Source organism: Panthera uncia (assembly GCF_023721935.1).
Source record: "Panthera uncia isolate 11264 chromosome B3 unlocalized genomic scaffold, Puncia_PCG_1.0 HiC_scaffold_1, whole genome shotgun sequence".
Classification (NCBI taxonomy): Eukaryota; Metazoa; Chordata; class Mammalia; order Carnivora; family Felidae; genus Panthera; species Panthera uncia.
Genome location: NW_026057582.1, coordinates 84,719,672 through 84,732,540, shown reverse-complemented (window position 1 = coordinate 84,732,540; position 12,869 = coordinate 84,719,672). Strand labels below are relative to the sequence as shown.

Below are 12,869 nucleotides of genomic sequence, written 5' to 3'. Positions count from 1 at the left end.
GTTAATAAATTGTCATAGTTGTATTTGATCTTCAAGAGTTTTACTGTAAAGCAGAATGAAAATATATGAAAAACAAAGGAGAACTCAATTTGGTCTTAATGAAGTTGGAATCTTAGTGCTTTTCAATACAAAGAGGACTCTTTCAGTATTGCTAGCAGCAGAGCTTATGAATGCCCATATTACCTACAACTGGCTAGAAACAGACTTTGCATGACTATATGTAATTAAGCAAAAATAAACCATTGACAATCACTTGGCATTAACAGTTTGGATATGAACTTTAGAAGTAAAAGGTAAAGATGGCATTATAGCATCATGTTTATGAAGATAATTTTCTTCAGCTAGTATTTTGGGGATACAAGAGGAAACTTCCTTTTGTTGTTCTTGCCACTTGAGTATATTCTCTGCCAGTTCTTCTGTCTCAGTCACCAAAATATCCATTTTTGCTAAAGCCTTGCTCTGTAACATTTGAAAGAAGGGGAAAACAGGAGAAATTACATGTGTCATCAATACATCAGTATTATATCATAAATGGTTATGATAACAAAAGTTTACACCGGACATTTTCTAGCCCCTTAATACAAAGGCTTCTTAAAATTGTGCTCTCCTCATCTATTACAGCACACGTTTTTTCTTTGTGAGTTCATTTCTCTTTTGTCTTCAATTATCACCTCAAAGCAGATGACCCACAATCTATATTGTAAAACTTATCTCCTTCCTAAAATTCAGTCCTATATTTCAGTTTATTGAAAATCTCCACCTCAATGTACACTTAACGCAATTTAACTGCAGTTCAACAATGATTAAAGGTTTTCTCTCTGTGCAAGGCATGTCAGAAAACAAACTCATTAGCTTTTTTGATTTCTTGCTCCTATTCACCCTGGAGTCACCAAGGCTAGATACTTTATTGCCTGGGATGTGTCCCTTGTCCAAAGAGTAGACACGTTCTAGGAATGTGACAATCTCAAAATCTACATAATCCTTTGTTTATCTATGCTTTAAATCTTTTATCTGAATGCCTGTATTTATTCTCCAAGTTTCTCTGCCATTGGTTCCTCTGCACAGTCCTCTAACCTACAGTTTTAATGTGCACAGGAAACACCTGAGGAACTTATAAACCGTGGATTCAGATTCTGAAGGTCTAAGGTGAACGAAGCCTTCAATTCTGCATTTCTAACAAGGTTTTAGGTGATGCTGATGCTGTCTGCCTATACTTTGTGAGACTCCATCTATTCTATCCAATATTTTCTCTATTAAGGTATAATTCTGATCAAGTCACTTCTCTGTGTCCTTCTCTAAAAAACAAAACAAAAAACTATTTAAACTGTTGACTGTTCCCCCGTACTAAGATAGTAAAGTCTAAACTTCTTAGTCTGGTTTTCAAAGCATTCCATAAACTAACCCTGAATTAATCTCCCTTTCAATACCTTTAAGTATCAGCCAAAGTGGAGTACCACTCTGGCCCCAAACTACCAGTGCTAATTTTCATATCTTTCTTCACACTGCTGCTTTGGCCCATACTATTCTTTCTGATGCAAAATTCACTGATTCTTCAGTTCACTACTAACTACTACGTAAAACTTTATTAAAATATTCTTACCCCACTCTACTCCCAATCTCCCTAAAGTACAAGCAATCCCTCCCTTTTCTTTGCTTAATAGACAGCATCTTCTTTATAATTCTCTGCTGTATTCATGGCACAAAAGTAGTATTTTAAAGTAGAAAATATCCTACAGGTTTCTCACTAAATCTTGAGAATTTGGGAGCAGGGATCGGTTATATCCGTTTATCTCTCCTAACACCTATAGCAAAGCCCCTAGCACAATAAAAAGAACACGTATTTATTAAATATTGGAATTTTGGAATAAAACACTGTAAAATGACTTCTAAAAAAGCTAAAAAAAAAGAGAGAAAGCATCTTAATTAAAAAAATTAATTCATTCAAGGGTTTCTGGGTGGCTTAGTCGGTTAAACATCCGACTTTGGCTCAGATCATGATCTTGGGGTTTGTGGGTTTGAGTTCTGCATCAGGCTCTGTGCTGACAGCTCAGAGCCTGGAGCCTGCTTTGTATTCTGTGTCTCCTTTGCTCTCTGCCCCTCCCTCCACCTCAAAAATAAATAAGCATTAAAAAAACTAATTCATTCAGAGTATTAGCCATCAAAAAGTTAAACAAAGAGATCACACATTTGAGCTTCTACTATAAAAGAACTAAAGAGCCAAATGCAATATAAAGCAGTTGAGGTACTTAACTGCTACTGTTAATACTCACCATTTTCTTTAGATTTTCATCTAAATGAGGGATATTTCTAATTGTTTCCAGATGGTTTTCTAATCTTTCAATGAAAGTCACTGCCAACTCCAGCAAATGTACCATGTATCTGAAAGAGGGAGAAAAAAGTCAACCATTTTCTTTTTAGTTATTTTGTGTCCCCCCCCTTTCCCTTTAATTAGGATTTTTAATAAAAGAGAATTACAAGCAACCCAGTGAGCCAATAATAACTGTTCTGCATTCATGGAAATACCAGTGATAAAAATGTCACTCTCTTTCACTTTAGGCAGAAATTAACTTGTCATCCAAACAGAAAAACAGAGACAACACTAATCCAATCTGGTACCCAACCTAATAGACAAAACTTAATGTTAATCATTTTCTCATATAAGTAAAGAAATTTCCCTAGATTAAATCTCATTCCATTTCAATGTACTCATTTTCAGTGAAGGGTGAAGACAATAAGGATAAATGTACTTGACTGAAACAGGCTACACGTAAAACCACTTTGAATCTTTGCATTTGCAAAATGCTTTAAAATCATTACTTACTTTTTCTGATATAATGTACAATATACACATTAATGGTATTTTACTGTACCGAATAGATACTGAATATACCTTCATGAATGGAATTTTTATATTTATTCTTTTACCACAAGATAAAAAAAAATCTGACACTTAAGAGAGGTACTATTGCTTGGGCTTATCCAATAAGGCACAGGTGGAGAAAGTTAGCAGTCAGATCCCAAGATGTTTGCTTCTTTACTGTTATTTATGATTATACTTGCAATACTCTTATGGGGAGAAGAGCAAAAGAAAGCATGCCCATTCTATGGATTGGGAAACAGAGGCTTAAACAAATCATTTGCACAAGGCTTTGAAGCCTACAAACAGCAGAAATGAGATCAGACTTTTTAAAATTAGAAAGTGACTTTTCTCATTTCTTTCTTAAAGTCATTATCATCATTCCTAAAACACAGTGGGCAAAAGGAATGCCTTTCTCTTCACCACAGCTTAACTGTTTAAAAGCAAAAGGTTTTCTTTCTGGTTAAAGTTAATAATAATAATTAATGTTAACAGATACAATCACTAATATATTGTTTAATGAATTAATCTATGAAACAACTACTAAACATAAAATGCCCTCAGGAAACATGTGTAACTATTAATTTCTACTTTTTAAAAAAAAGAGTTTATTTATTTATTTTGAGAGAGACAGAGACAATGCAAGTGGGGGAGGGTCAGAGAGAGAGGGAGAGAGAGGATCCCAAGCAGGCACCGCACTGTCAGCAGAGTCTGACGCTCAACCAACTCAGTCACCCGGGTGCCCCTAATTTCTACTTTTTAGTTTAACCTGTGATAAACAGCTTCAATAGGCAAGTTTTCCTGGCACATGGGTTTCAACAGTCTTTGCCGCAGGGACCTCTTTTCTTTTAGCACCGCTTCCAAATGATTATTCATGTTTTGCAGAGCATTACACTTCTGAGCTACATAAACCAGAAACAGTAATTATAGTTAGTAATATAATATGACAAGTAAATTTTAAAAATCGCTAATAATTCTTTGCTTTGATCTGACTCTACCAATGTCGAAAATTAACCCATTTCTCTCCTAAATATCTGCCCTTTGTTATCTGTAATGCCCAAACCAGTTTACTTTCAACGATTTTCTCTTACTTTGCTGACAACCAAATCCAGTGCTAAATTCTTTGTCTGCATTGTTTAACTCTACTCCTAGTTTAGTTTTTATAGCCTGCCCCGTATTCTTCACATAAAATCTCTTTTCTCATCTTGGCCTCTAATATATCTTTTTAAAGTTTTATTTATTTATTTTATTTATTTGAGAGAGAGAGAGAGAGAGTGAAAGTAGGGAAGGGGCATAGAGAGAAGCTAAGAGAGAACCCCAAGCACTGACAGCCTGGATCTTGCCATGGGGCTTGATTCCACAACCCTGGGATCATGACCTGAACCAAAATCAAGAGTCAGACGCTCAACCGACTGAGCCATCCAGGCACCCCTCTGCCTCTGATATTGTACATTCATATTAAAAAACAAACATTTCTCTTACAAGCTATTTCTGATTATTTCAATATTTTGCCCAGAATTCAGTTAATGGCTGCCAAATGCCTTTTTTCAAATTTTTATTTTGAAAAAATTTTAAACTTACAGAAAAGTTTCATTGAACTCCCACATACATTTCACCCAGACTCACCAACCGTTAACATTTAGCTACATTTTTATTTCTTCTTTCTCCACATACCCATACATGTATTTTTGCTGATCCATTTAAGAGTAAGTTGTAGAGGGATGCCTGGGTGGCTCAGTCAGTCAAGCATTGGACTCTTGATCTCGTCTCAGGTCATGATCTCACAGTTAGTGAGTTTGAGTCCCACCTCGGGCTCTGCACTGAAGACATGGAACCTGCTTGGGGATCTCTCTCTCTCTCTCTCTCTCTCTCTCTCTCTCTCTGACCCTCCCCTGCTCTCTTGCTCTCTCTCTCAAAATAAATAAACTTAAAAAGAAGAATAGGGGTGCCTGACTGGCTCAAGTCATGATCTCACAGTTCCTGGGGTTGAACCCTGTGTCAGGCTCTGTGCTGACAGCTGGGAGCCTGGAGCCTGCCTCAGATTCTGTGTCTCCTTTTCTCTCTGCCCCTCCCAGACTTACTCTCTGTCTCTCAAAAATGAATAAAGGTTAAAAAAAAAAAAAAAAAAGAGTAAATTGTAGATATCATGAACTTTTACCCCTAAAACTTGAGCATGTATTTCCCCAAATAGCATTCTCTTATGTAATCACAAGTGTCAAATTCAGAAAATTTAACATTTTTATAATACCACCAATATATAATATAGTCTATATCGACACATCATCACCAAGTAACTCAATAATGTCCCTTAGAGCAAAAAAAAATTTTTAAGTTTATTTATTTTGAGACAGAGAGAGAGAGAGAGAGAGAGAGAGAGAGAAAACATGAGAAGGGGAGGGGCAGAGAGAAAGGGAGAGAGAGAATCCCAAGCAGGCTCCACACTGTCAGTGCAGAGCCTGTTGTGGAGCTTGATCCCATGAATTGTGAGATCATGACCTGAGCCAAAATTAAGAGTCAAACACTTAACCAACTGAGCCACCCAGGCACCCCAGCAAAAGAATTTCTAAGCAAGTAGTCAATCCATAACCACATTGTGCTTTGGCTATCATGTTCCTTTACTCTCCTTTATTTTTTTTTATTAAAAAAAATTGTTTTTAAATGTTTATTTATTTTTGAGAGAGACAGAGACAGAATGTGAGTGGGTTAGGGGGAGAGAGAGAGAGAGGGAGACACAGAATCCGAAGCAGGCTCCAGGCTCTGAGCTGTCAGCACAGAGCCCGATGCGGGGCTCAAACTCAAGAGCTGTGAGATCATGACTTGAGCGGAAATCGGATGCTCAACCAACTGAACCACCCAGGCGCCCAAGTCTCCTTTATTTTTTTTTTAAAGATTTAAAATTTTTTTTTATTTTTAAGTAATCTCTATGCCCAACATGGGGCTTGAACCTACAATCCCTAGATCAAGAGTCGCAAGCTCCACTAACTAAGCCAGCCAGGCACCCCTAGTTTCCTTTAATCTGGAAAGTTCTTTGGCCTTTGTCTTCCAAGATTTCCTGAAAAATTTCTTTTAAGTTTTTTTATTTATTTTGAGAGAGAGAGAGAGCACATGCACACACAGGGGAGGGGCAGAGAGAGGGAAAGAGAAAATTCCAAGCAGGCTCTGTACCATCAGTGTGGAGCCTGATGCAGGGCTCCATCCCAGGAACCATGAGATCATGACTGGAGCCAAAATCAAGAGTCCGATGCTTAACCAACCGAGCCACCCATACAGCTCTAAGCTTTCCTGAATCTGAGGAGTTCCTACCTTGGTCACTTATTATGCTATATGCACTAGTCAAGCCAACAGGACTTCTATTTGAGCACAGAAAATAAGACTTTATTAGCTTTGGGGCAATACCTGGAAAAGTTATGGTATATCATAATTTTACTGCCTGGTGTTTATTTAAGGTAATCCAGGAAAAAGTTGAAATTCCAATGATTACCCATTTCCTCAAATACTTACCCAAAAAGGAAGGATGAATAACATCTGCTGCATCTTTTTCTAGTCTTAAAAGTTCAATTTCCAGGTTTTTCTACATTAGGAAGAAAAATAACACTTAGCTCATGCGGAATGCAGCCTGAAGGCTTACATTTTGGCAAAAATGGATAGTCTTTAACCTAGGAACACTAGAGGGAATGGAAGGCAGAATTTGTTATGAGAGCCTAGGGGATTTACTGCAGGTTTTTACTTTGGTGTTTAAGCCCTATTGCTGCTACTGCTATGACTACATAAATAAACACGAATGCAGCTATGTGCTAGACACTATTCTAAGTGCAAGAGAACCACTGCTGGAATCAATTACGATTTTTTTTTTTCCTGTACTAGAAGCAGAAAGCAAAAAGTCCAACAAAATTTACCTGGTAGATTTCAGCTTGAATGTTTGTCATCTGCTGTAGTCTGGAGAAGTTCACAAAGCAAGAAGCTGATTTCTTAGATATATTTAACATCTCCTATTGGTAAGTGAACAAAGAAAGCAGCAGTATGTCATATAAAAAAGTTTGTGTGCCTTGAAACAGCATGTCCACACACATAAAACATGAGGATTTATCATGTGCAACATTGCCCCTGAAAAATGAAGTACTGAAGTATAACAGTAGCAATGTGTATTTCCTGTTTTTAACATCTCTATCACAAATCTTTTGCCCAAATATTTAAAAAATAAGAAAAATAAGACTTAATCACTTTGTACTACTTCCTAAAGTACCATGCACATTATGTTTGTATTAGTGACAGCTTACCAGAGAAGGCTGCTAACAGTAAGAAGGTGGAGGCTGAGGTTGTTGGAGAATCACCTCTATACAAATCACCAAGACCCAGTCTCTGACCTTCCTGAGTCTAACATTAAAGGCTTCCCCACCATGGAATCACTTATCTGATGCATTAAAAGACCTCTCTATTGGCTAGAAGTCATTCATCCTGTGTCTTTTCACATTCTCATTCTTTTAGGCAAAGGAATGTTTTGTTCAGGTGTAATTATTTTTCTAAAAACCTTACCCGCCCTTCATCCTTTCATTTTATGCAAAATATTGCTTGCATATATAGCCACCTTAAATTGCAGGTTACTTCAGAATAAGAATATTGTTCATCCTTTGGCTTCATCCATAATTTTCTGTATCCTCTTCTCCTTTTTGAGAATGGTAGCACAGAAAAACTTTAGAGATCTTATAGGCAAAGGATTGGGAAATGAAAGCCCATGAACTAAATGAACTAAAGTGACTGTTTTTGTGCAGCCCATAAGCTAAGAACGGTTTTTATATTTTTTAATGTTGGGGAAGAAAAATGAAAAGAAAAACAGTATTTTCTGACACATGAAAACTACATGAAATTCAAATTTCAGGATCCAGGATAAACTCAAGTGTACCCATTCATTTACTTATTTCCTCTGGCTTCTTTCACACTACCACAGCCCAGTTGCAACCATATGGATCTAAAATCCTCAGATACTTATCCTCTCGCCTTTAATAGCAAAAATTTGCTAACCAATGATAACCAATTTTATAAGCACTGATTGAGTTAGGCCATGGAAGATTCAAGTATGGATGAAATAAGCTCTCTGTCCTTTAATAAGCTCATGATGGATGAAAAGGGAAAGGTATTCTTGTACTAACACATATGTGAGACGAAGGGGAAGATGAATCTAGAAACGTAGTTTCCTGCGTCATCATGGAAGATCTTGATAAATGCAGAAAATGAGAGCAACTGAAGGTTTTCTGGTGAAGAAGTAACATGATCATATATGATACATATTTTAGAAACTTAAATATTGACAGTATGGAATATAAAACTGATGAGGCTGGGGGAAAGAAGGAATGGGGAATGACTACCTAAGTGAGTATGGAGTTTCCATTGGGGATGATAAAAAAAAAAGTTTTGAAAAAAGTTTCACAACACTGTGATTGTATCATGCCACTGAAGTGTACACTTTAAGATGGTTAAAATGGTAAATTTTATGTTATGAGTATTTTACCACAATAAACACTTAATTCTGGTAACTAGCCAACAAAATAAAACAAGTAAAAACAAACAAAAACTAGGGAAGAGATGGGACTGGAGGTTAAATATTTAGACAAGGGGCTACTACAGCATTCTAGGTGAGAAGATGAGAGTGTGGAATAGGTCAGTAGCAGTTAAAAAGGAAAGGAAGAGAGTGCCTGGGTGGCTCAGTGGGATAAGCGGCCGACTCTTGATTTCGGCTCTGGTCATGCATGATCTCACAGTTTGTAAGCTTGAGTCCCACACTAGGCTCCCGGTTGTTAGCGCGGAGATTCTTTCTCTCCCCCTCTCTCTACCCCTCCTCGACTCAAGCTCACGCTCTCTCTCAAAATAAATAAATACGCTTAAAAAAAAAATAGGAAAGGAAGGCATAGATGTGAGTCCCTGGTGAGATAAAATTCATAAATCCTAGATGATATGGGGTACCAGGGATGAAGTCAAGTCAATGCTAACTCCAAGGATCCTGGCTCCAGTGACTAGACAGATAGATATGCCATTCAGTGAGGAAGATAACACAAGATATTTTACTGACGGCAAAACTGAGGATTGAGGGAGTAAAGCAGTATAGTTTAACTTCATTCTATGTATATCATGGCTGAAATGAGGACAAATCTAATCCACTGCATTTCCATTATGTAAGTGGAAGGTAAATAAAAGTAAAACATCTTCCATTTCTCACTGTAACTTACTCGTTCTCTTATCTCTCCATCCCTCCCTGTGTATACACTAATCTTAACCACACACATGGCAATCTAGTAAACTGTTGGGTTCAACAGCAGGGTAATGGAGCTTAGCCAAAAACATGCAAGAGAAACCAGTGGAAAAATAAAAATGTTTGAGGGAGAGCCAAAAGGAGAGAGGAAAGAAAGAGTAGCCAAATTTCCTAGAAATAGAAATTCTGTTTCTATTTCTACAAATAGAAATTCTAACTATTTGAGGATTCTGACTTAGCCCTATGTCTTTTTTTTTTTTTAACGTTTATTTATTTTTGAGACAGAGAGAGACAGAGCATGAATGGGGGGAGGGTCAGAGAGAGAGGGAGACACAGAATCAGAAGCAGGCTCCAGGCTCTGAGCTGTCAGCACAGAGCCTGACGCGGGGCTTGAACTCGTGAACCACGAGATCATGACCTGAGCCGAAGTTGGACACTTAACTGACTGAGCCACCCAGGCGCCCCAACCCTATGTCTTTAAAAAAAGAAAAAAAGGCAAAGATTGGGGAATACAGAAAAGTCTTTGCTGTTAATGACTGCCATTAAATATTATACACTTTATATGCCAGTAGGGTAAAGGGACAATGAAAATGAAAGGATCCTGAAAACGGGAGTCTGTTTAGGGTATTTCTGTTCATTCTGTTGCTAGGCACAAGAAGCTGAAATCCAAGACTTTTATGTGCAATATAAAAATCCTGGGGCACCTGGATGGCTCAGTGGGTTGAGTGTCTGCTTCTTGGTTTTGGCTCAGGTCATGATCCCAGGGTTGTGAGATTGAGCCCTGTGTCCAGCTGAGCTGAGCATGGAACTTGCTTAAGATTCATTCCCTCTCTCCCTCTCCCTTTCCCTCCCTTCCTCTCCCTCCCCCCCCCCCCCCCCCCCTCTCTCTCTCTCTCCCTGCCCACCCCCCCCCACCGCAAGAAAGAAAAAAAGAAAAAGAATCCCAGTAACATTGTGCACATAATATATATATATATATATATATATATATATGTATAAACTTGTGTCTGTGGGCATACTTTCTTCTTTTTTTTTTGTCCTTTCTACTTGATACTGAATTCTAGCTGAGGGACGTTAAAAGGGAGGCAGTATAGTAGAGAGTTAAGAGCAGAGCCCTTATAATGGGGGAGGGGCTACAGAGGGTAACACTGAGAAAATAACAGATATACAGTCCTATCTATATACCTGTGTGTGTGTTTGTGTGTATGTATTCAATAGAGCTGCCATGACTCACTAAAGCTTGCCAGAAAAACATGTGGGACATAAGGCCACTAAAGCCATCCTAGGGCATATATCAGAGCAAATACCCCATTTATCTTACACTTAACCATACCTTTCTTTCACTAAATCATTCCCCAATGGATAGATCAAAACAGAACAAAGCGCAAACAAACTATGTTTTCTGGAAGAGTTGTATCATACAGCAATTTTAAGCATTACTCTTAAAAAAAATTTTTTTTACTGTTTATTTATTTTTGAGAGAGAGGGAGAGACAGAGTGTGAGCAGGGGAGGGGCAGAGAGAGAGGGAGACACAGAATCTGAAGAAGGCTCCAGGCTCTGAGGTGTCAGCACAGAGCCTGATGCAGGGCTCGAACTCAGGAACCGAGAGATCATGACCTGAGCCAAAGTTGGACACTTAACCCAACTGAGCCACCCAGGCGCCCCGCATTACTCTTCATTTTTAATGCACATGGGATGATATACACTTAAGGGATAGACTAAAGAGATCCTATAACACATATGATTGTTAAGATGGTCTTAAAGAGCTGTGGTTGGCAAATCTTACCTGTAAGCAAAACAGGTAACTAATTAGTGCTACTTGAAGGACACTAGGAAGATCCTCTCCAAAACAACTTCCACCCCAACAAACAGCTTACTTATCAACGCCTAAAATTCTCTCAGATGTTTATTTCTCCTACCAATACACTCTAGAGGGATAATTCCCAAATGACTTACAGTATGAGTTTAACAAATTACTTTGTTACAGAACTAAACAATACAAGGCAGACTATTAGGCAATCCGGTAGGAAGAAAACCCAGGAGAGAAGAGAGGAAGGTGAGAACTGGGGAGTGCTGTAGTTAGGTTTTGCCTATTTTCCAATGCATTCATTTGTACCCCTTTCAATGAATGGGGTTGATTGACCCCAAATTCATAAGGTCTGGTTACTAGAGCCTCAAGTAATCTATTAGACTTCAATAGAAGTTTAAACTCTTTCAAGATAGTTTCATAGTATCATCTATCACAGTTCATCTTAGAGATGATACAATGTGTCAGAAAAGGCAGCTCTGTGATCTATTTCACTAGTTGAGTGACCTTGGATAAATTTCTTGGTCTTCTCAGGCCTTAGTTTCTTCATCTTAAAAATAGTATATGGTAGAGGTGCCCGGATGCCTCAGTCAGTTGAGCATCCAACTCTCGGTGTCAGCTCAGGTTATGATTCCCGGGGTTTCCTAAGTTCAAGCCCCACAAGTACTATGCACCGTCAGCGCGGAGCCTGCTTGGGATTCTCTCTCTGTTCCTCCCGTTCTAGCGCTATCTTTGTCTCTCTCAAAATAAATAAATAAACTGACTGCCTTGGACCCATAATCTCCCCCACCCTGTGTGACTCCCCTCTCTTCTACTGGCATAAAACTTGGTGTGTGTTCTCAAATACACTTTTTTTAAAAAATTTTTTTTTCTACGTTTTTTATTTATTTATTTTTGGGACAGAGAGAGAGACAGAGCATGAACGGGGGAGGGGCAGAGAGAGAGGGAGACACAGAATCAGAAACAGGCTCCAGGCTCCGAGCCATCAGCCCAGAGCCTGACGCGGGGCTCGAACTCACGGACCGCGAGATCGTGACCTGGCTGAAGTCGGACGCTTAACCGACTGCGCCACCCAGGCGCCCCTCAAATACACTTTTAAAAAATTGAAAAAAAAATAGGGCATGATAGAATTTTCTAATGATTCTTCTAAGTATACAAAGTTGTGTATTTTCCATAAATCTTACATCATGTTCATATAGCTAATCTCTGCGGATGATTTTACCTTTCTACTTTCTGTTTCCTTTTTAGCCAAAATCCTCAACTTGCTCGTTATCTCAAAATTTCTTTCCCTCAATCTCACTTTCCCCATTTCCTTGTCACTTTTGCCACTTGTATTCCATTATTCCCTCACATCATTAAAGAAAAGAAAAGATGCGTGCTTCCCCTGACGCTCTTCTGTACCCAGCGCCTCCCGGCGAAAATATGCTTCAATACCTCACACCCACAAGCGTAGTTTGGGAACGTTTGTGTTGTAACTAATTATCCCTATTCCCCAAGCCTGGCACCCGTTACAATGTAGAGGAGGTAGCAATGGTGAGAAAAATCGGGGAAGACTGGTCTTTATTATCTCTCACGAACTGACCGAGGATAACTCGCCCGCAGACACTTGAAATATCATCTTCTTGGAGCCCCGCTTTCGCACCACCACTGCAGAACGGTCACTACTGTTGCCTGGAAGGGGTTCCAACGGCATCTACTACAGTACGGCCCCTAGCCAGCACTCACACACACTTCGGCAGCCCAGCACCACCACCACCTCACAGCCATCTTCTGTTGCCACCGTCGGCACCCCCTTAATGACGCCATCGCCGCCCACGCACCTGAGTGACCAGCCCCGAAGCTACGAAACGGTCCAGCAGTAGCCCCGCAGCATTTGGCTCGGCCGCGCGGTCCCAGGGGTTCGCAGCAGCCATGGCTGCAAGCCACCCCCCGGATTGGCGCGGAGAGTGAGTGGAACGCA

At 39.2% G+C, this 12,869-nt stretch overlaps 1 protein-coding gene across 3 annotated transcripts; it reads right to left on the bottom strand.

Annotated features, from left to right (window-relative positions):
- Window positions 1-202: 202 nt before the first annotated feature.
- HAUS2 (HAUS augmin like complex subunit 2) lies at window positions 203-12,822 on the bottom strand. 3 transcript variants are annotated; one of them, XM_049613448.1, is made up of 6 exons: window positions 12,730-12,822; window positions 6,754-6,846; window positions 6,359-6,428; window positions 3,627-3,759; window positions 2,271-2,379; window positions 203-459 (listed from the first exon to the last, which is right to left on the bottom strand). In XM_049613448.1, exons 1-6 carry the CDS (start codon window positions 12,820-12,822, stop codon window positions 250-252), a joined length of 708 nt encoding a protein of 235 aa, XP_049469405.1. In that variant the 3' UTR covers window positions 203-249. The 3 variants fall into 3 exon arrangements, with proteins under 3 accessions (XP_049469405.1, XP_049469404.1, XP_049469406.1); XM_049613447.1 differs by lacking the exon at window positions 12,730-12,822 and adding an exon at window positions 12,492-12,695; XM_049613449.1 differs by lacking the exons at window positions 3,627-3,759; window positions 6,359-6,428; window positions 6,754-6,846 and having other exon boundaries at window positions 12,730-12,801.
- Between the last annotated feature and the right edge of the window lie 47 nt (window positions 12,823-12,869).